Source organism: Dermochelys coriacea, chromosome 20 (genome assembly GCF_009764565.3).
Source record: "Dermochelys coriacea isolate rDerCor1 chromosome 20, rDerCor1.pri.v4, whole genome shotgun sequence".
NCBI classification, from domain to species: Eukaryota; Metazoa; Chordata; order Testudines; family Dermochelyidae; genus Dermochelys; species Dermochelys coriacea.
In genome coordinates, this window is record NC_050087.2 from 2,634,550 (window position 1) to 2,655,227 (window position 20,678).

Genomic DNA, 20,678 nt, shown 5'->3' on the forward strand with positions numbered 1-20,678 from the left:
ATACACAGAGAACATGAAACAATGGGTGTTACCATACAGACGGTAACAAGAGTGATCAGGTAAGGTGAGCTATTACCAGCAGGAGAGCGGGTGGGGGGGGACCTTTTGTAGTGATAATCAAGCTGGGCCATTTCCAGCAGTTGACAAGAACCTGTGAGGAACCGTGGGGGTGGGGGAGTAAATACGGGGAAATAGCTTTACTTTGTGTAATGACACATCCACTCCGTCTTTATTCAAGCCTAAGTTAATTGTATCCAGTTTGCAAATTAATTCCAATTCAGCAGTCTCTCGTTGAAGTCTATTTTTAAAGTTTTTTTGTTGAAGAATTGCCACTTTTAGATCTGTAATCGAGTGACCAAAGAGATTGAAGTGTTCTCCGACTGGTTTTTGAATGTTATAATTCTTGACGTCTGATTTGTGTCCATTCATTCTTTTACGTAGAGACTGTCCAGTTTGGCCAATGTACATGGCAGAGGGGCATTGCTGGCACATGATGGCATATATCACATTGGTAGATGCGCAGGTGAACAAGCCTCTGATGGTGTGGCTGATGTGATTAGGCCCTATGATGGTGTCCCCCGAATAGATATGTGGACACAGTTGGCAACGGGTTTTGTTGCAAGGATAGGTTCCTGGGTTAGTGTTTTTGTTGTGTGGTTGCTGGTGAGTATTTGCTTCAGGTTGGGGGGCTGTCTGTAAGCAAGGACTGGCCTGTCTCCCAAGATCTGTGAGAGTGATGGGTCGTCCTTCAGGATAGGTTGTAGATCCTTGATGATGTGTTGGAGAGGTTTTAGTTGGGGGCTGAAGGTGATGGCTAGTGGCGTTCTGTTGTTTTCTTTGTTGGGCCTGTCCTGTAGTAGGTGACTTCTGGGTACTCTTCTGGCTCTGTGAGAACAGGGGGAGCCCTGGGACTAGAACCCAGATGTCCAGGCCCCCCCAGCACCCCCTGTTCTAACCCCTAGACCCCAACTCTGCTCTCCGAGCCAGGATCAAACACAGGAGTCCGGGCCCCCCAGCACCCCCTAACCACTCAACCCCACACCCCTCCCAGAGCTGGGGAGAGAACCCAGGCGTCCGGGCCCCCCAGCGCCCCCTGACCACTCAACCCCACACCCCTCCCAGAGCTGGGGAGAGAACCCAGGCGTCCGGGCCCCAGAGCAAGGCCCCCCAGCCAGTCCCCCAAGCTGGGCTCTGGAGCAGGGACTTGCCCCGCCCCTTTGGCAGGTGGAGGTCAAAGGTCACGCCTCGGCCCCGCCTCCCAGGTTTCAGCGGAAGCCAGGCCCATCCAAGATGGCGGCGTCCCCGCCCGGCTACTTCCGCCCGGGTCACGTGAGGCGGGAAGGCCCGCGACTCCTCCCACGCGGCTCCAAGATGGCGGCGCCCATGCTGAGCGTTTTGCGGCGGCCGGGCTGGGGCCTGCGCGGGGTTGGGCGGGCTCGCGCCAGCGGCCCCCACGGGAGGGGTAGGCACCGGCCGGAGCCCCGCCCCCCGGGAGCCCCGCCCCCCAGGCCCACGGGGGCTGGGATTCGCCTGGCCTGGGGGTGCCCCCCCCCCGAGCTAGCCCTGGGGGGCTGAACTGCCCGCCGGGGTGGGGGTGGGGCTGAGGGGACTGGGGGCTGGCACTGCCCGCCGGGGTGGGGCTGAGGGGAGTGGGGGCTGGCACTGCCCGCCGGGGCGGGGGTGGGGCTGAGGGGACTGGGGGCTGGCACTGCCCGCCGGGGCGGGGGTGGGGCGGGGGCTGAGGGGAGTGGGGGCTGGCACTGCCCGCCGGGGTGGGGCTGAGGGGAGTGGGGGCTGGCACTGCACGCCGGGGCGGGGGTGGGGCGGAGGGGAGTGGGGGCTGGCACTGCCCGCCGGGGCGGGGGCGGGGGCTGAGGGGAGTGGGGGCTGGCACTGCCCGCCGGGGTGGGGCGGGGGCTGAGGGGAGTGGGGGCTGGCACTGCCTGCCGGGGTGGGGCTGAGGGGAGTGGGGGCTGGCACTGCCCGCCGGGGTGGGGCTGAGGGGAGTGGGGGCTGGCACTGCACGCCGGGGCGGGGGTGGGGCTGAGGGGAGTGGGGGCTGGCACTGCCCGCCGGGGCGGGGGTGGGGCGGGGGCTGAGGGGAGTGGGGGCTGGCACTGCCCGCCGGGGCGGGGGTGGGGCGGAGGGGAGTGGGGGCTGGCACTGCCCGCCGGGGTGGGGCTGAGGGGAGTGGGGGCTGGCACTGCCCGCCGGGGGGGGGCGGGGGCTGAGGGGAGTGGGGGCTGGCACTGCCCGCCGGGGTGGGGCGGGGGCTGAGGGGAGTGGGGGCTGGCACTGCCTGCCGGGGTGGGGCTGAGGGGAGTGGGGGCTGGCACTGCCCGCCGGGGTGGGGCTGAGGAGAGTGGGGGCTGGCACTGCCCGCCGGGGTGGGGCTGAGGGGAGTGGGGGCTGGCACTGCACGCCGGGGCGGGGGTGGGGCTGAGGGGAGTGGGGGCTGGCACTGCACGCCGGGGCGGGGGTGGGGCGGGGGCTGAGGGGAGTGGGGGCTGGCACTGCCCGCCGGGGTGGGGGTGGGGCTGAGGGGAGTGGGGGCTGGCACTGCCCGCCGGGGTGGGGGTGGGGCGGGGGCTGAGGGGAGTGGGGGCTGGCACTGCCCGCCGGGGTGGGGGTGGGGCTGAGGGGAGTGGGGGCTGGCACTGCCCGCCGGGGCAGGGGTGGGGGCTGGGTCGGGGGAGGGGTGACATTTTCCTGGTACTGCCCCGCTGGGGTGGGGGCTGGCTCTTAGGGGGCTGGCCCTGCCCCCCTGGGTTGGCTCAGGGCTGGCATGACATCACTTCCTCAACACTGAGCTGCCCTGTTCTTGCGGTCCCACCGCCTCCTCCCCAGCTGGCCTGGGCCCGGTACCTGCTCTCTGGCACTCTTCTCCCCCCCCCCCCCCGTCCTGGGATTGGGACCCTAACTCCCATTCTCCTTGCTGGGGCAGTGTGTGGGTCCGTCCTCTCCCTCCCCCCCCCCCCCGAAGCTGGGCTGCCTTTGCAAATGTTTGGTGCGACCTTGTCAAACGATTTCCCAGTCCCTGATGCACAGCCCCTCCCAGCCCCTGAGACTCGCAGCCTGACCTTTCTCCCATTTCTCTGCAACCCACTTCCTGGCCAGCTCACTCTCCTCGCTGAGACTTGGCTCCCACCATGGAAAAGATTAGAACAGCTGCAGGGGCGGCTGTTTTTAAAGGGACGTTCAGCTCAGCCCCACGGTTAAGCTTTGTTTAAGAACCCTCCGAGATCTCACGTGAGTTACTGTGATTTGCTTTGCATGAGTGCCTGGTGGGGCACAGGGATCCTGTCTGGGTGCTCACAGGGGTCCCCGCACCAAAGACTGGCTTCAAATTGAGAGAAATCGGCATTGGGTTCTTTTGATCTGCCTCCTACTTTAGGATTCATGCTTTTCCGTGCTCCTATGAAGGTTACAAACTTACTCCTACGTTTTTTGCTGGGAAGCTGAGATGCTCCTGTAAATCAGCTCACTCCAGGAGCCAAGACATTTAGCAACATTGGGGGGGTTTCTTGACTCACGATGAAATTGCAAGAGTTGGCAATGCTGTGATCATTAATGCATGTATCCTTGCAATGCCCCTTGTGAGAGAGAGAACTGCGATTAACTTCATTCTACTGATGTGCCAGAAGAGAGATTTTTCAAAAGCGACCTGCCTGTAAGACTCAGAGCAGGGTCTGTCTTTTAACTACATCTTTGCAGTGCCTTGCACAAAGGGGCACTGATGTCAGGTGTGACTAACCCTAAAAATGTCAGGTGTTAGCAAAACAGAAAGGACCCCAAAGTATAATTTTTATTTTGTGTGCCCTTTAAACCAACAGCTTAACTGCCTCACCCCAGCCCACTAATGTGAATTATCTTGGTTCTAGTCACTTGGAGTGGAAGAATTTGCTGCCCTAGTGGATTCTTTCTGTGAGCCCTCAGTAAAGCTTCTCCTTGTTTTTTCCCCCTCTCCCGCAGACATCAGTTTCAAGCTAGATGAGCGAACGGCTCACAGCAGCCTGGATCTCTCCAAAAAAGACACCGGCGTCATTTACCGTATGCTGGGGATTGACCCAACCAAAGTCCCCCAGAACCCTGAGCGATTTCGGGAGTGGGCTGTGGTGCTGGGGGACACTGCCGTGTCCACCGGCCAGCACTACTGGGAAGTGACAGTCAAGCGCTCGCAGCAGTTCCGTATCGGCGTGGCTGATGTGGACATTTCCAGGGAAGGGTGCATTGGGCACGACGACCACTCCTGGGTGTTTGCGTACTCCCACCGCAGGTGGTACGCCATGCTGGCCAACGAAACCACCCCCATCAGCAACATCGGCAACCCTGAGCGCGTGGGGCTGCTGCTGGACTATGAGGACAGGAAACTCAGCCTGGTGGATGTGGGCAAACAGGTGTTCATCCATACCCTGGTCACAGAATTCCAGGGGCCCGTGGTGCCCGCGTTTGCTCTCTGGGATGGGGAGCTGCTAACTCATTCTGGGTTGGATGTGCCCAAGAACCTCCAGGACAGTTAATGGTCAACCGCAGGGCCTGGGATGTCTGTACATGCCCTCCTGTAGGGAAACCCTTTGACGATCCTTCAGCGTGAGACGGAGAAAGGGATTTGGTCAGTCCCCTCACCCCGTTCAGCCCCGAGGGGGCGCTCTCCAGGCAGCTCTAGAGCTTGCTTTCCCCTTGGGAAGGAGCAGTCCCCTCTCAGTCCCCAGCTAGGAACCAACTCCAGCTCTTCTGCTCAGCTAAACCAGGGTCCTCAGGCCAAGATTCTGCCCGCTACATCTGTGGCTCAACCCTGGAGCAGGGAAGCCCCTCGCTGCCCTGGAGATCAGGCAATCCCAGACTTGTTTCCCTTCTCTATCTTAGCTAGTCCTAAGGAGCTTTGTGGCCATCTGCCACTCCTCTGCCAAACGCCCTGCCGGTCCATGCGCTTGTTCCCCCCTCAGTGCTCCCGGTGGCAGATTTGGATTTGAATGACATGAGGCTTTGCTGAAGGGAGGGAAGCGTCACTGTCACCCCCTTCGTCTCAGGGAGGGGAGGACAGTCGGGTGCAGCAGCTCTCAGCCGGTCAGTCCTGCGTCTCAGCCGCTGCACCTGAACCCAGCCGGAAATCTAGATTCTATTCCCCTCCTGTGTCAGCAAGGGCTGTTACGCTTCCGTTTCCACAAGTGCTTTATTAAGACGTGCTTTATTAAGAAGCTCCCCCTTCTCCCACAGCATCCCCGCCAAAGCTGTGGTCATTTCCCCCCCACTGTCTGGAGCCAATCAGCAGGCCCCAGGGATGGGCAGGCAAAGGAATCCTGGTGCCATTGCTTAGTGCTGCCACAGGGCTGTTCCTAGGTGCAGGGGAAAAAACCCAGGAAGGAGCAATAAGTTTGGGCAGGGGCTTTGTGTCTGTAGCTTTCCTCTTAGCCATGGTTTGTCTGGCTTAGCAGGGGAGGGGGAGCAGTGCTACCCCCTCACCCCAGCCCCATTAAGGACTTTGCCACTGCCCCTTCCCAATCCTTCAGGGCAGGGACGGCCAACCTGGGGCTGAGAAGGAGCCAGAATTTACCAATATGCATTGCCAAAGAGCCACAGTAACATGTCAGCTCCCCCCAACCCCCTGCCCCCAGCGTCTCCTGCCCGCCACGATCAGCTGTTTTGTGGTGTACAGGAAGCTCGGGGGGGGGGGGGGGGAGGAAGGGCGTGTCAGACTTGGGGAAGGGGCGGGGGCCTTGGGGAAAGGCAGTGTGTGTGTGAGTAATGTGTAGCATGTGTGGATTGTGTGTGTGTAATGTGTAGCATGTGTGGATTGTGTGTGTGTGTGTAATGTGTAGCATGTGTGTGTACACACGTGCATGTTTCCACTGGAGTGGGGCATAGCCAGGGGTTGAGCAGTGAGCACCCCCCAGCACATTGAAAAGTTGGCACCTGTAGCTCCAGCCCGGGTGTCTATGCAAGGAGCTGCATATTAACCTCCGAAGAGCCGCCTGTGGCTCTGGTGCCACAGGTTGGCCACCCCTGCTCCAGGGGAACGTCCTGTCCCTCAGCAGCCCCAGTGCATACAGCTACATTCACACAAACCCAGCCCCCCCGGCGGTGCTTTGCTGACTGTGTGTATTGGCGGGTCTCCCAATCCCCTCCCCTGTAATAAACCGGAGAATCCTCAGCAGTGTGCGTCCCCTCTCTCTGCGCCGGTGCCGCTCTGCCGGTTGCCGGTGCAACGTGTGCCAGGAGGGGACTTTTAGCGAAAACAGCCGCTCCCTAAACAGTGCCCAAATGCAGCCAGGTTGGTCTGTCTGGGCCCCACCCCCCCGCAGCTTTGCTGATGCTCCTCACTCCTGACCCACAGCCCCCTGCTCTCCCAGCCCTAGGCTCCCCTCAACTTGGCTGGTGCCCCTGACTCCCGACCCGCAACCCCCTGCTAGCCCAATCCTGTGCTCCCCTCAACTCTACTGGTGCCCCTGACTCCCGACCCGCAACCCCCTGCTCTCACAGCCCTAGGCTCCCGTCAACTCGGCCGGTGCTCCTGACTTGCAACCCCCTGCTAGCCCAATCCTGGGCTCCCCTCAACTCTGCCGGTGCCCTGACTCCCAACCCGCAGTCCCCTGCTAGCCCAGCCCTGGGCTCCCCTCACAGCTTTTTTTGGCGCCCCTCACTCCTGACCCACAGCCCCCTGCTAGCCAAGTCCTGGGCTCTGCCCCAGCTCTGCCAGCACCCCTCAATCCTGACCTGCAGCCCCCTGTTCAGTAGTGGTCCATCTTTCAAAAGCCAGAATCTTGCTCTCAAATAAGGCCCCAATCCTCCCCTCCTCTGTTCGGATCTATTAGGTGTGTTACAGTTGCATTAGGAGCGCCAGTCCTGGGCCAGTTGTGCGAGGTGCTGCACAAACAGAACAAAAAGCTGCTCAGGCCCCTAAGGAGCTCACAATCGAAGTGCGCGGACAGGCCTGGTCAGAGATCTGGCCGTGCAGAAGTCTCTATGGGACTCTGTGTGTACTACACAAGAACTGCAAGAATCAGAAGTCATGGGGCTAACAAGACGTGCTTTAAACCGCTGCTCCAGCTGCTGTTCTCTGCCGGAGCTGCGCTTCCCCCTTCCTCTATACATGGTGGTCTCTGGGAAGGCAGCGAGACCCTCTGATCTGACTACTATGGAGAGAAATAACCAGCACCCATAAAACGATCATTAAGGTAACCCAAATCCACACGCTGATTTTAAGCGTCCCACCCCCACCCCAGAAACAAAGGCTGGGCTGGAAGGGACCGCAAGGTCATTGCATCCAGCTCCCTGTGCTGAGGCAGGACCAGATAACCCTAGACCAGCCCTGTGAGCTGTTTGTCCAACCTGCTCTTAAAAACCTCCAATGTCAGGATTCCACAACCTCCCTTGGAAGCCTGAGTGGGAGTTTAACTACCTGTAGAGTTACAAAGTTTTCCCTAATGTCCAACCTAAATCACCCTTGCTGCAGGTTAAGCTCATTGCTTCTTGTTCTCCCTTCTGTGGATGTGGAGAACAATTCATCGCTGTCCTCGTTAGAACAGCCCTTGGCGTATTTGCAGACTGTTCTCAGGTCCCCCCTTATTCAGTTTTTCTCAAGACCAAACCTGCCCGGATATTTTAACCTTTTCTCACAGGTCAGGTTTTCTCAACCTTTGATCATTTTTGCTGCTCTTCTCTGGTATCTCTCCAATTTGTCCACATCTTTCTTAACGTGCGGCACCTGGAACTGGATACAGTTCTCCAGCTGGGGCCTCCCCAGGGCTGCGTAGAGCAGGACAGTTACTTCCTGGGTCTTACGTATGATGCTCCTGTTAATACAGCTCAGAATGATATTAATCTCTTGCAGCTGCATCTTCAACTTCATTGAAGATTTACCTGCATGTCTACCAATGTGATATATGCCATCATGTGCCAGCAGTGCCCCTCTGCCATGCACACTGGCCACACTGGACAGTCCCTACGTAAAAGAATAAATGGACACAAATCGGAAATCAGGAATGGTAACATACAAAAGCCAGTGGGAGAACACTTCAATCTCCCTGGCCATTCTATAACAGATTTGAAAGTAGCTAAACTTGAACAAAAAACCTTCAGAAACAGACTTCAAAGAGAAACTGCAGAACTAAAATTCATTTGCAAATTTAACACCATTAATTTGGGCTTGAATAGGGACTGGGACTGGCTGGCTCATTACAAAAGCAGCTTTGCCTCTCCTGGAATTGACACCTCCTCATCTATTATTGGGAGTGGACTACATCCACCCTGATCGAAGTGGCCCTGTCAACACTGGTTCTCCACTTGTGAGGTAACTCCTTTCTCTTCATGTGTCATTATATAATGCCTGCATCTGTAATTTTCACTCCATGCACCTGAAGAAGTTGTTTTTTACCCATGAAAACTTATGTCCAAATAAATCTATTAGTCTTTAAGGTGCCACCAGACTCCTCATCTTCAATTTATGATCCACTCGAACCTCCAGATCCTTTTCAGTAGTACGACCGCCTGGCCAGTTATTCCCTGGTTTGGAGTTGTGCATTTGATTTTTCCTTCCTAAATGTAGTACTTTTCACTTGTCTCTATTGAATTGCATCTTGTTGATTTCAGACAAATTCATTTGTCAAGGTTGTTTTTAATTCTAATCCTGTCCTCCAACGAGCCTACAACCCCTCCCAGCTCGGTGGCATCCACCAATTTTATAGGCATCCTCTCCACTCTATTATCCAAGTCATTAATGAAAATATTGAATAGAACCAGACCCAGGACTGACCCCTGCGGGACACCAGGAGATACGCTCTCCCAGTTTGATAGCAAACCATTGATGACGGCTCTGAGTACCGTCTTTCAACCAGTCGTGGATCCACTTTATAGTAATTTAATCTTGACTGGATCTCCTTAGTTTGTTTATGAGAATATCATGTGGGGCCGTACAAAAAGCCTTGCTAAAATCAAGTTCTATCACATCTACTGCTTCCCCCCATCCACTGGGCCAGTAACCCCATCAAAGAAGGAAATTAGGTTGGTTTGGCATGTGTTGGTCTTGACAAATCCATGCTGGCTTGTCCTTATAACCCTGTTATCCTCTATGAATTGGTTTATAAACAGATTGGTTAATCACTTGTTCCAGTATCTTTCCTCGTATCAAAGTTAGGCTGATTGGTCTATCACTCCCGGGCCCTCTTTATAAAGGTAGGTTCTGTGTTTATACATCTCCAGTCCTCTGGGACCGCCCCCGTCCTCCAGGAGTTGTTGAAGATAATTGCTTCAGCTAGTTCCTTAAGTACCCCAGGACGAATTTCATCCGGCCCTGCCAACTTGAATACATTTAAATTAATGAAATATTCTGTATCTTAGGGTTTCCCTGTTCGGGCTTATTATTTAGCATGTTGAGCATCTGGTAACCATTAATGTCTTTAGTGAAGACGAGAGTGGATAAAAATCAATGATTTTTTAAAAAAATCAGAATTTTTTTATTTAAATCAGATTTTTTTGATAAAATTCTTTTTGAGGGAAAAACCTGTCTAAAGATCGTTTTAATTAAGATACATTATAGCTCAAAGATCTCTCATCATGGAATAGGGATTATAAATTTTAATTCTATAGTATGAGACAATATATTCATGTCATGTTTAAGAAAAGTTTTGTAAATGAGTTCCAATGGTTCATGGATTAGAGACCCAATTTTATGGGTCTCCACAGGCTTCTGTGTAGATTATTTAGGTTAATCTTTCTATCTGCCCAATGGGATTCAGTGCTCAGTCTAGAAGATACCATCAGAGATGCTTAGTTTTGCAGTTTTCAAACTGTGGATTTGTGTCTCCAGAGGTAACATGCTTATTAACAGCAAAAAATTTTTAAATAAATCATATATAGAAGTGAGAAATAACAGACCTCAACCCTATTGTCCCTCTGCAAATTTGTGTACACAGAGACAATCTCTTACCTCTCTCTAAAAGTGCAAATTTTCAAAAAGTTCAATGAATAGAGCTCTGGGGGTGGAATAGATCTGGACACGGAGAAGAAGTCTGGAGATAAATGTGAGAAGGGAGGGACAGGCAGTAGAAACAAAAGTGAAACTGTTTGAGCAGCATAGTCCAGAAATCTTGCGGTCTTTCTGAGTGTGGCCTTCATTGATTTGAGATCTACATACCATTCTGTCACTAGAAGGGAAAACTTATAATGGCAGCAGGCCGTAAAAGAGACCCAGTTTGGGAATACAAACCATTCAAGAAATATATGTTTGAGGATGATGTTTTAAAGAAAGTCACACCAGTGAACTGGTGGAAGTCACTCAAGCACTTGGATTCAGAGGCTGTTGAAGTGATCATCTCACTTTTAACAGCAGTAGCTTCTTCTGCCGGTGTAGAAAGAATATTTTCTTCCTTTGGACTCATTCATGCCAAATGGAGAAATCATTTGGGTCCTGAAGAAGCAGGAAACCTGATTTTCCTTTTCCAGATTATGAACAAACAGGAGAATGAAGGTGAAGACGACTGAGTTAGCTGCAGAATCTGATATTTTAAGTTTCTCATGATGGCCTGGCTGACACAGTCGATTTAAATTTTTTTAAAAAGTATTTTTGAACTATTTTAGTTTAAAACAATTGTAACAAACACAAACCTGATTTTAAAAAACGTGAATGTTTAACTAAATTCAAAAATTCATATGCTTGTTTTGTTAAAATATTATATGTTTGCTGTTGAAGAAAAAAAATCCAGAATACATAACGTTGTTGTTTTAGTTAAATAAAACAATTTAAATGTCTGTCTAGTGATGTTCTCCTCCTAATATAGCATGGCAAGGAAATCCTCCAAATAAATAACCTGTTAATTGGAGATAGTTCATCTCCCAATGACTTCATAAATATCTGCTTCAATTACCTTTGGTAAATGAAATAACCAAACAATCATTCATTTTCTGATATAGCTGTAAAACTAATCTGAAAAGTTCTCAAAATAAATCACTTAAAAATGTATAGTGTGTACCTTCTAAAAATGAAACCTACGTCTATCTCTGAGTTGTGAAGAATACGTATTAACGTTATAACAACCAACATGAAAGCACTTTTATGTAGAAAACCATGATTACATCAAGTCTTCCTGACTAGTGAGTTAAATCATGATTTAAATCAATTTGATTTAGATCAAATCCACCCTGGTGAAGACTGAAGCAAAACACGTGTTAAACCCCTCAGCCTTCTTGATGTCGTCAGTTGTTAGCTCTCCTTCCCTGCTGAGCAAAGGACCTCCTCTTTCCTTCATCTTTTTCTTGCTCCTAATGGATTTAAAGAACCTCCTCTTACTGCCTTTTATGTTGCTTGCTGGATGTAACTTGTTTAGCCTTTCGCTCCCTGCTTGTGCTAGTCCTTTGTGCTGCTCCTTAACAATTGGGCCATGTTCCACTTTTGGTAGGATTCCTTTGTGATTTTGAGGTCAACAGCGAGCTCCTGGTGGAGCCCCATTGACCTCTGCCTCTGTCTCTTCCCAGCGGTAGAGTTTGCTGTTGTGCCTTGAATATTGTCTCCTTGAGAAACTGCCAGCTCTCCTGAGCTCCTTTATCCCTTGGATTTTCTTCCCATGTCAGTGCCCACGTACAGTGACCTACCCTTGGGGTGGGGGCACATAGGCTAGAACTGTGTGGATCCCAGGGGCAAGGTGTGGCCCTGCCTGTGTTTGACATCGAGACAGAGCTATTGCGATATATTTAGTAGCCAGTGACGCAAGCCCCAGAGAGAACAACAGTCTCTGAATGTTTAGGGCCAGGGACTAAATTGGGATGGGGGGGAAAGAAAAATCATAGTCTTCCCCCCCAGCACTGCACCCATGCACTCACCCTGGCCAGGAGATGTGTGCACCCCCCTATGGATCCTTCTGCTGCTGCTGGGGGCTGCTGTTCATTGCCTCCCATCCCTTTGGGACAGGGGAAGCGCAGAACCCACTGGCTGTGCCATGCCTAGGAGACGGGATCCCCTAGCCCCCTACCTCCTCTTCCAGGGGCGCTGCCCCCAGCTAACTCCAGGATGCCATGATGAAGTGCAGGGCTGAGGCTGTCTCTCAGCCTGGAGTGAAGAACATCTGGGGGAGGGGGGCTGGGGTGTCGGGCATCTCCACGCAGGTCTCCTGCCCCTTTAAGGGAGCTGGGAGCAGCTGTGTGACAAGTACCCACCGCAGGTGGGAAGGGAGGGACCAAGGGGGGGGACTGACATAAGCTCTGGTCTATCAGCAAGGGAAAGGGCTGGGGGAGAAGGGGAGGGACCCAATGGGGAATAGAGGGAGGGGATCCAGGAACGCCCCCATCCTTTCCAGTCTCCCTGTGTCACATGGGAGAAGCGGCCATGCAGATAAGAAGTTTGGGGGAGAGGGCAGCGCTGAGGGGTCCCTCTTCAGGGGGACAGAGGGGGCAGTGCTGGGGGGGTCCATCCCAAGGGGAACACAAAGGGGAGGGGTGCAGTATTGGGATCTAGATGTATCCCTGCTTTTCAATGCGTGTTGCTTTGTGATTTCCTTGCAAGGGGGAGAAGAAAGACAGAGAGAGAGACAGACACACACCCCCGTGCCAACCCCAGCCCTGCTCCCCTCTCTGTGTCCCTTTGGTTAGTGGCCTGTTTGTGTTAGGGGCCTGTCCAGGATACGCTGCACCAGGTGCTGCCCAGACAACCTACCGGGGGAAAGGCCCTGCCCTGAGGCACTCACGGGCCTGGCATAAGATGAGACAGCGGGTCGTGCAGCCAGGCAGAGACGACAGCATGCCAAGGTGCGGCCAGAGGTCCCAATTCTGCAAATGGGTCTATGGAGAGTGCCGCCGGGGCCATGCCTGCGTGGATCAGATCTCAGGAGTGGAGCTGATGCCTCTCGAGGGGGGTGGTATGGAAATCCGTGCTTGTAAAACTCTGATCCAATCAAAGGAAAATACTATACCCCCCCCAGGCCACTGGTTTCCCAAAGCACTGTTATCAAAGCGGGGAATAAACGGGATAGAGAGACAGACTTAAAGGCATTTTAGTGTGTGGTGGCAGCATGTCCTAGTGACTAGAGCCTGAGACAGAGGTTTGGGCACATCACTTTCCTCTCTCGTTTGTAAACTCCTTAGGGCAATGAACTGTCCCACTAGTGGGACATGCCGCACCCACCACAACAGGATTCTGCTCTACGCGGGATCTCATCCAGCCCTCCGCCAGACGGTGTAGAACATCCTGAGCACGCCAGCGTGGCAAAGGGGAAAATTAGTCTATGGAACTCTCTGCCACATGATGGCATGGAGGTAGGGTGACCAGGCAGCAAGTGTGAAAAATTAGGGGTGGGGGGTAATAGGAGCCTATATAAAAAAAAGACCCCAAATCGGGACTGTCCCTATAAAATCAGGACATCTGGTCACCCTACATGGAGGCCAAGAATTAAGCAGGACTCAAAGAGGGATGCGATGTTTCTAGGGAGGACAGGACTAACTGGAGTTAGAAGAAAGAAAAGGAGGACTTGTGGCACTTTAGAGACTAACACATTTATTTGAGCATAAGTTTTCGTGAGCTACAGCACGAAAGCTTATGCTCAAATAAATGTGCTAGTCTCTAAGGTGCCACACGTCCTTCTTTTCTTTCTGCGGATACAGACTAACACGGCTGCTCCTCTGAAACCGGAGTTAGAAGAGTTGATGCTAACACAGATTTTTGGAAGGGAGGTAAAACCTCACACTCCGGGATTGAAACCAATCTCTTAGAGGTTAGAATGAGACCTTCGCAGGGGCTTGATTATCCCACAGCTGCCTCTGGTCCTTGTCCGAGGCAGGATACTGGTGCAGATGGACCAGGGGTAAGGAATCCAGGGGGAAAATCACTCCAGGTCTAGTGGAGCGGTTCCTGTGACCCTACAATAACAAATCACTGCAGCTTCACCAAGCTTCTCCTCCATTCTAGTTGTGTGTCATCACCTGAGGAGTGACCCTCCCCCCCGGACATGACCGGGGCGCAACACAGAGAAACAACACATGGGTAAAAATGTGACCCGTCTGGCTTGGGCCTCGTGTGTTTAATGGGAACCAGACGTCAGTTTTCTAACCGCAGCACCTGACGGTTCCAGGCCGCTCTGAAACACCCCCGGTTCATGCACATGTAAATATTTATTGCATCAATACAGGCTAGCCAGTAAACCAGCCGGCCGTTGCTCATTTCAGACCCAGACCTCCTAGTCTGTTTGCTTTCTTGGTTTGGCTGGTGAATTTTATGCTTAGAGGGGGAGGTGGAAGAGAAGAGTTGAAGGCTTGCTTGGCTCTTGCTTGATGCTGCATGGCCGTGGTCCCCATCCTCTCCCTGCCAAGGGAGGTCAGGAATTACCCCCACCCAAGAAGGGAAAGAGGCTGGGAATAGACCCCAGGAGTCCTGGTGCTCAGTTCAGTGCCTATGCTGCAAGATCATCTTTCCTTCTCTTAGGGATTTCAGTTCTCGTCAGACGTGCAGTCCCATTGCAGAGGGGCAGGTTCTGGTTTAGCGACTGAGACCTAACAGCCCCCCACACCACCTGATATTCAGGGGTCTGGGAACTAATTTGCCACTCTTGGGTTTCCTTAGAGGAACTAAAGCCCTGTGGATTTTTACAGAGCCTTTTGCATCATGGGAGGTAGGTCCCGCATCATGCACCAGAGGCAGCCGGTTTACATTTTCTTCACCCCACGCATGGTCAGCCTGTGGAACTCCTTGCCAGGGGATGTTGTGAAGGCTGAAAGTATAACTGGGTTCAAAAGGGAATGAGCTCCGTTCATGGGCAAGAGGTGCCCCAGTGGCTATTAGCCAGAGTGGTCAGGGACGCAGCCCCATGTGCTGGGTGTTATAAATCCATGGGACGCCCACATTGTGAATGCTCCCTGCAGATGTGGGCATCTCATGCCATCTCAAAAAGATCTAATGGAATTGGGAAAGGTTCAGAAAAGGGCAACAAAAATGACTAGGGTTTGGAATGGCTGCCATATGAGGAGAGATTAAAAAGACTGGGGCTTCTCAGCTTGGAAAAGAGACGACTAAGGGGGGATATGCTAGAGGGCTGTAAAATCATGACTGTGTGGAGAAAGTCAATAAGGAAGTGTCATTTACTCCTTCTCATAACACAAGAACCAGGGGGTCACCAAATGAAATTAACAGGCAGCAGGTTTAAAACAAACAAAAGGAAGTATTTCTTCACACAACGCACAGTCAACCTGTGGAACTCCTTGCCTGAGGACGTTGTGAAGGCCAAGACTATAACAGGGTTCAAAGAAGAACTAGAGAAGTTCATGGAGGATAGGTCCATCAATGGCTAGTAGCCAGGATGAGCAGGGATGGTGCCATCTGATTGCCAGCAGCTGGGAATGGTCGACAGAGGATAGATCACTTGATGATTCCCTGCTCTGTTCATTCCCTCTGGGGCACCTGGTATGGGCCACGGTTGGCAGACAGGACACTGGGCTTGATGGTCGGATCCCAGTGTGGCCATTCTGGTGTCACCAACTGCCCAGGTGGGGCGTACCTTGACACCCCACTAGGTGGCAGCATATCTCCTTCATTTCAGTGCCCAGAGGCTGGTGTCCCTTGGCTTGCAGGCAGGAGGGGGCAGTTCTGCGGAGGATTTGGGGTGGGATCATGGGGCCTTGGAGCTGGCTCTCTCTCCACCTGGAGTGGGGTGGGGGAGCGGCACATGTAGCGCCCCTCACTGTTTGCCCCGCCCGCCAGGAAAGGAATCACGATGCCCTGCGGGCCCAGGAAGTCGTTTCTGAGCCATGGGGCATCTCGCCGGCTGGGGGAATGATGCCTGTATGAGAACGGGACGCCACCCTGCCCGCACCCAGCGCTCTGCTCCACCATGCTGGCACCAGAGTCATCCCATGGCCCACAGAGCTGGGCAAAGTAGCTGGGTTATGCCAGGCAAAGTGCCACCCTAGGGGAAGGGAGGAACTCACCTGATTTATCTGGTTTCACTGCCTGGCCTAGGGACCCAGGTGTTCTGGGTTGGGGACGCCCAGAGGGCAGGGCTGCTTAACATTTGTACAGCAAAGCATGTTTCCTAACATGAGCTAACCCAACCTCGCAGAGAGATGGGGATGTACTGTAGTGATCAAGGTCACTGCCTCTGCTGGATATTATCAGAGCAGCACAAGCTTGTGTCATAAGCCCTATACTGCTATCAACGAATGGAGAGTCTCCGTTAGCTCAGGTGTTGGGGGCTGGGTTCCTGGAGCAGAGGGGTGCCGTTTTAACCCTGCTGTCATCATGTCTGGCTTTGTGTGATGAAAGGGAAGATATTGTGGGGGGGCAAGAATTTGATACAGAGGGGGGAAATAGGCACAGGAGGGCTGACTTGCCCTGACACCCTCAGTGGTAGCACTGGGACTAGACCCCAGGAGTCCTGAGGCCTATCTAGTGCCCTACGCACTGGCCCATGCTGCCTCTCCTGATGCCGGGTGAGCACATCCACAGAATAGAGCTGATGACCTAGGCTCCTTTGGGATGGTCCTGCAGAGTCCATTCCAGCTGGTGCTAGGATCCAGGTTGGGTCTTCCCCCCTCCCCACTCTAAGAGAATTTACAGGCTCAGGAGGGGGGTGGAGTTTGCATTCTAGGCTCCGCCTGGCATGGTGGTGGGGAAATCCTGGACTGGAATGCTTTCCATAATGGGCCCATCTGGAATGGACTCAGGCTGCAATCCCAGCTCTGGGCTCCTGGCAGGGCGTGTGTCAATGGGCCCCCATCCCATCAGGGGAGGCCGTGCAGGGCAGGTTTGGGGATGGGTGCAGGGGGATTCGCTCTGACCCTGCTGTAGCCCCGAGGTTCCCACAGTAACCCCACCCCAAGCCATGGGTAAGCCCACGGGTGCCGTCAGTGTAGTTCCCCAAATCGGCCAGAGGCATTCCCCTCCCCCCCTCGGACTGGCCTTGCTGGAGCTCAGCCTGCACTCTGGCCACATGTTCCCTGCCCGGCCAGGCCCCTGTTGAATGGCTGGCCGGCCTCCAGCACATCTGCAGGGAGCGCGCCAACGGCTGCAAAACCTGGAGGCCATGACGACAGCAGAGGCCATGTCCCAGCTGGGTCCCAAAGCCTGAGCCCTCCCACAACAAGGCACCTGCTGCTGCCCCGGCTCCATCTCCCCCCACACACACACACACGTCGTCCCTCTGCAGATTGGAGAGAAGGAGAGGGGGGGATCCGCAGAGCCTGACTCCCCCTGCAGAGTCCCCCCGCCCCCAATCTGCCATCAGCTTGAGGACCAATTGGGTTTGATCTTTGCGGCCCCTGTTGCAAATAGATTCAGCTTCTCCCCCACTTTGTCAGGCCATTTGGGGAACCCCCCCTGCCTTCGCCTGAGGCCTGGAGCAGCCCCTCTGCTCCTAGGTCACCCAGAGACCATGTGGCCTCCCGCACCATCAGCTCTTGAGTTAAGGCTGGGGGGCGTGTGACCCTATGCAGCCCTGATGGGGTTTAAAGCCCCCCTCATGCCCCAGAAAGCAGGCCAGGCTTCATTTGGGGGGTGGGGGCAACTGGGGACAGAGAACTGCATTCTGTGTTGGGGGGCTCCCCATCCTGCCTCCCCTTAGGGGGCCTCCCGGATCCCACGTCAGCTCCTTCCTCTTCCCTGCCCCCCTCGCCCGGGAGCTATGCGAGGAATTCACAAACAATCCGGCCCTTGGCTCAGGGTCCGGCCTGGTGCGTGTGGGGAGATCCGGTTTCCCGGCTCCGGCCAGCTGCATAGGGAGCCCAGGAATGCGCCGCTGACCCCAGGCAGCCCCCCACCCCTTGTGCCATCATCCTGTGGCCTAGCCAGGGAAGGGGCAGACAGTCCCACGTCCCACCTGGGTTGGTGCGGGGGTGGGGGGATGCTCCAAAGTGGGGGATCTGAGATGGCCACACTGAGGGGAATGTTCTAACAGGCACATACATTTGCATGCATTTTTCTAAGTTGCTTTCTTTCCAAGGCCCAATTTCGGAGCATCACCTCCTGGCCCGTTCTGCCCCATGGGCTTTCTCCTGTCTCCCCTACCCAATCTGTCTGTCCTCCAGGCCCCCAGTCATCCCAGATCCGCTTTGGGGGCTTGCGCCCACCCTCCGACTCCGGGCCACGTTTTCCTTCTCGCTCCTTGGGAGGGAGGGAGAGAGCCTCTACCTGCCTCTGCCTCAGACTGGGTGGGTCCCTGGCCTTTCACCTGCTGCAGCTGCAGGGAAATCCTGGCCTGGGATCTAGTCCCTGGTGGCCTGGGCTGGAGACTGGTTACCCTGCAGGAGGCTTCTGTGACTGTAACTGGGGCTGGTCCTAGGCCCGGGCCCCCCAGCTCCCCAGAGGGCTCAAAGTAGAGCTACAGAGCAAGAGGAGGCGGCTTGCTGTCCCCTCCCCCATAGTGAGGAGCAAAGGGTCTGTGACCTAGTGCTTAGAGCAGAGGGAGATGGGATTCCTGACTTCTTCCCCCTCAGTCACAGATTCACTGGATGAGCTTGGGGAGCCAATCTCCCAGGCCGCTCTGTGCCTCAGTTTCACCATCTGTCAGATAAGGGTTGCTGATTCCCTGCCCTTGGGGAAGAGCTTTCCATCCAACCCTCTAATCCACCCGTCTGTCCCTCCATCTAACCCCTATTTCCATTCCCCCAACTTTATCCATCGCCCCACTCTCTATCCATCCCCCCATCCATCCCCTCTTGCCATCCATTTCCCCACCTACCTACTTTTCTCTCTCTCCTTCCCAGCTCACCCTGCCAGGCATTGGGCTCTAATTGCCTCTCTTAGCTGCAGCTCAGCTCCCCTGGGACAGGCTGCTCCCTCCCCAGGGCTCCCTGCCCCCCTCTTCTCCCCAGAGCAGCATCCGCAGCTGGGCCCTTTGTTTGTTCCAGCCCTGGAGCTGGGCCTGGACTGTGTTCCACATCCCCTCCCCTTGGCGTGATGCTTCTCTCACCTCCAGGCGCAGGCCCCAGAGACCCCCCATCTGCAGGGGGAGGCATCCAACCCCAAATACCTGGAATCAACTGCCCCATGAAACCTCACCCTGAGCCTGTAAAGCTCCTCCAGGTGAAAGGAGCTGGGGCGGGTGCTCTGTCCCGGGGGGAGCCCCTTGTGTTCTGTTCTGCATCCCCCAACCAGGGGGACTCTCAGCCTGCCTCCCCTGCCCAGGATCTCCCAACGAGCAGGGATGCATGTGGGCTGGGGACCAGCTTGCTCCAGGGTGAAGCTGGGCAGGGGGCTCCTGATTTTTCTCAGTTCCCCGAGAAGCTCATGTGATCGGCCCAAATTCCTCACCTCCTGAGCCAGCTGCCTTGGGGCTAGCATACCCTAGAGGGGAAAGGCCCCATGTCCCATTCCTGGACCCCCGACTCTCCCCCCAGCCAGCCAGTTCCCACCCTGGGGACGGATCAGAGCTGGCGCCCCTAGGGGAAAGGCCCTGTGTCCCAGTCCCTGCCCCCTTTGCCCCAGCCAGTCCTCTCAGCTTGGGCCATCCTGACATCACAGCTGCAGAGAGATGACAGGGCCAGATTTTCCAGGCTTCCCCATAAAGTGCACCCTGTGACTTGTTCTGGCAGCGCCCAGTGGCCCCAGTCAGGGATCCAGGCCCTGCTCGGCACTGGGCAGAGGGCAATGCAGGGAACCCCTGCCCCAGATGGCGGGGAAGGGGGCCGTATGGGAGCTCCGGACTGGGGACTGGAGTTGAGCCCAGAGTGGCCTGAAGGAGACTCAGGGTGATGGCCGTTGGACTGACCAGGTTATTCCTGAGAAGTCAGGGGAGGGGGATCTGGTCCGTAGATCAACCCCCCCCGGCCCCGAACTCCAGAGGATACTGATGGCTGCAGCCGGATCCTTGGCAAAGGGAGGTGCTGAGGGGTGGGACCATGAGCGCTCAGGGAGGGGCACACGGAGCAGCTGGGTGACGCGCAGCATGGGAAGGGTTAAGTCTGTCCCCATCCTGTGCTGGGTGTCGTCCCCCCAAGTCTCTGGATGTCTGGGCCTGGGTGGGGCCTTGTGATCGCCCAGTACAGAAAGCAGGGGGCTGGGGGCCCCATGGCCCCGGAGCGTTCCCCATCCTTCGGTGACTCATGTGAAAGACCCCCCAGACGGGGCAGCGTGGCACAACCCAGCCCAGAGGGGGCGACGCTGAGATGGGCTCGCACAGCCCCGCCTGGCCTGGGGGGATGATGCTGAGACCGGCTCACACAGTTCCTAGGGTGGGGGTGGCCCCAGGGTGACTCCGTTCCTGCCAGGAATATCCCCCCAGCTGGAGACCGTGCCCCTCCCCCCCGGGGATGTTAGGCTGGGGCTGCCCTCTGTCTAACCCCCACAACAGTGCTGGCCAGCAGGGGGTGCTGTCCTGCACCCACCTGCCCCTCACCGGGCCCTAGGTGACAGCCCTGCCCAGGGCAAGTGCTGGGCTACTTTGTCCGGAAGCACATGGATGGGAGATGAGTGGAGGGCTCAGTAGGGGGCGCTCTCCTCCGACAGTCAGTGCCCCATGCACCACTAGGGGGTGCTGTGCTCTAGGGAGTGGGGCCAGGGGCTCAGTAGGGGACGCTTTCCCCTGGCAGTCAGTGCAGGCCCCAATGCCTGCCAGGAATAGGGGCGAGGGGCTGGGCTCATGTGGGGGGCTGGCTGGAGCAGGGGTGAGAGGCCTTCCCGAGGGTCTGGGCCTGCTCGGCGAGGCTGTTCCCTGTAGGGTGACCAGATGTCCCGATTTTATAGGAACAGTCCCGATTTTGGGGTCTTT

At 55.2% G+C, this 20,678-nt stretch overlaps 1 protein-coding gene across 1 annotated transcript; it reads left to right on the plus strand.

Moving 5' to 3' along the window:
• The first annotated feature begins 1,272 nt into the window (after nucleotides 1-1,272).
• On the plus strand, nucleotides 1,273-6,151 carry SPRYD4 (SPRY domain containing 4). Its single transcript, XM_038378293.2, has 2 exons — nucleotides 1,273-1,462; nucleotides 3,973-6,151. The coding sequence occupies exons 1-2, from the start codon at nucleotides 1,291-1,293 to the stop codon at nucleotides 4,518-4,520; spliced, it is 720 nt and encodes a 239-aa protein (XP_038234221.2). The 5' UTR covers nucleotides 1,273-1,290; the 3' UTR covers nucleotides 4,521-6,151.
• Nucleotides 6,152-20,678: the final 14,527 nt, after the last annotated feature.

Bases quoted from the DNA above. Each gene is read 5' to 3' on its own strand.
- SPRYD4 (XM_038378293.2), top strand. From the start codon at position 1,291: ATGGCGGCGTCCCCGCCCGGCTACTTCCGCCCGGGTCACGTGAGGCGG. The intron at 1,463-3,972 runs GTAGGCACCGGC...CCTCTCCCGCAG, and splicing joins CAGCGGCCCCCACGGGAGGG to ACATCAGTTTCAAGCTAGAT.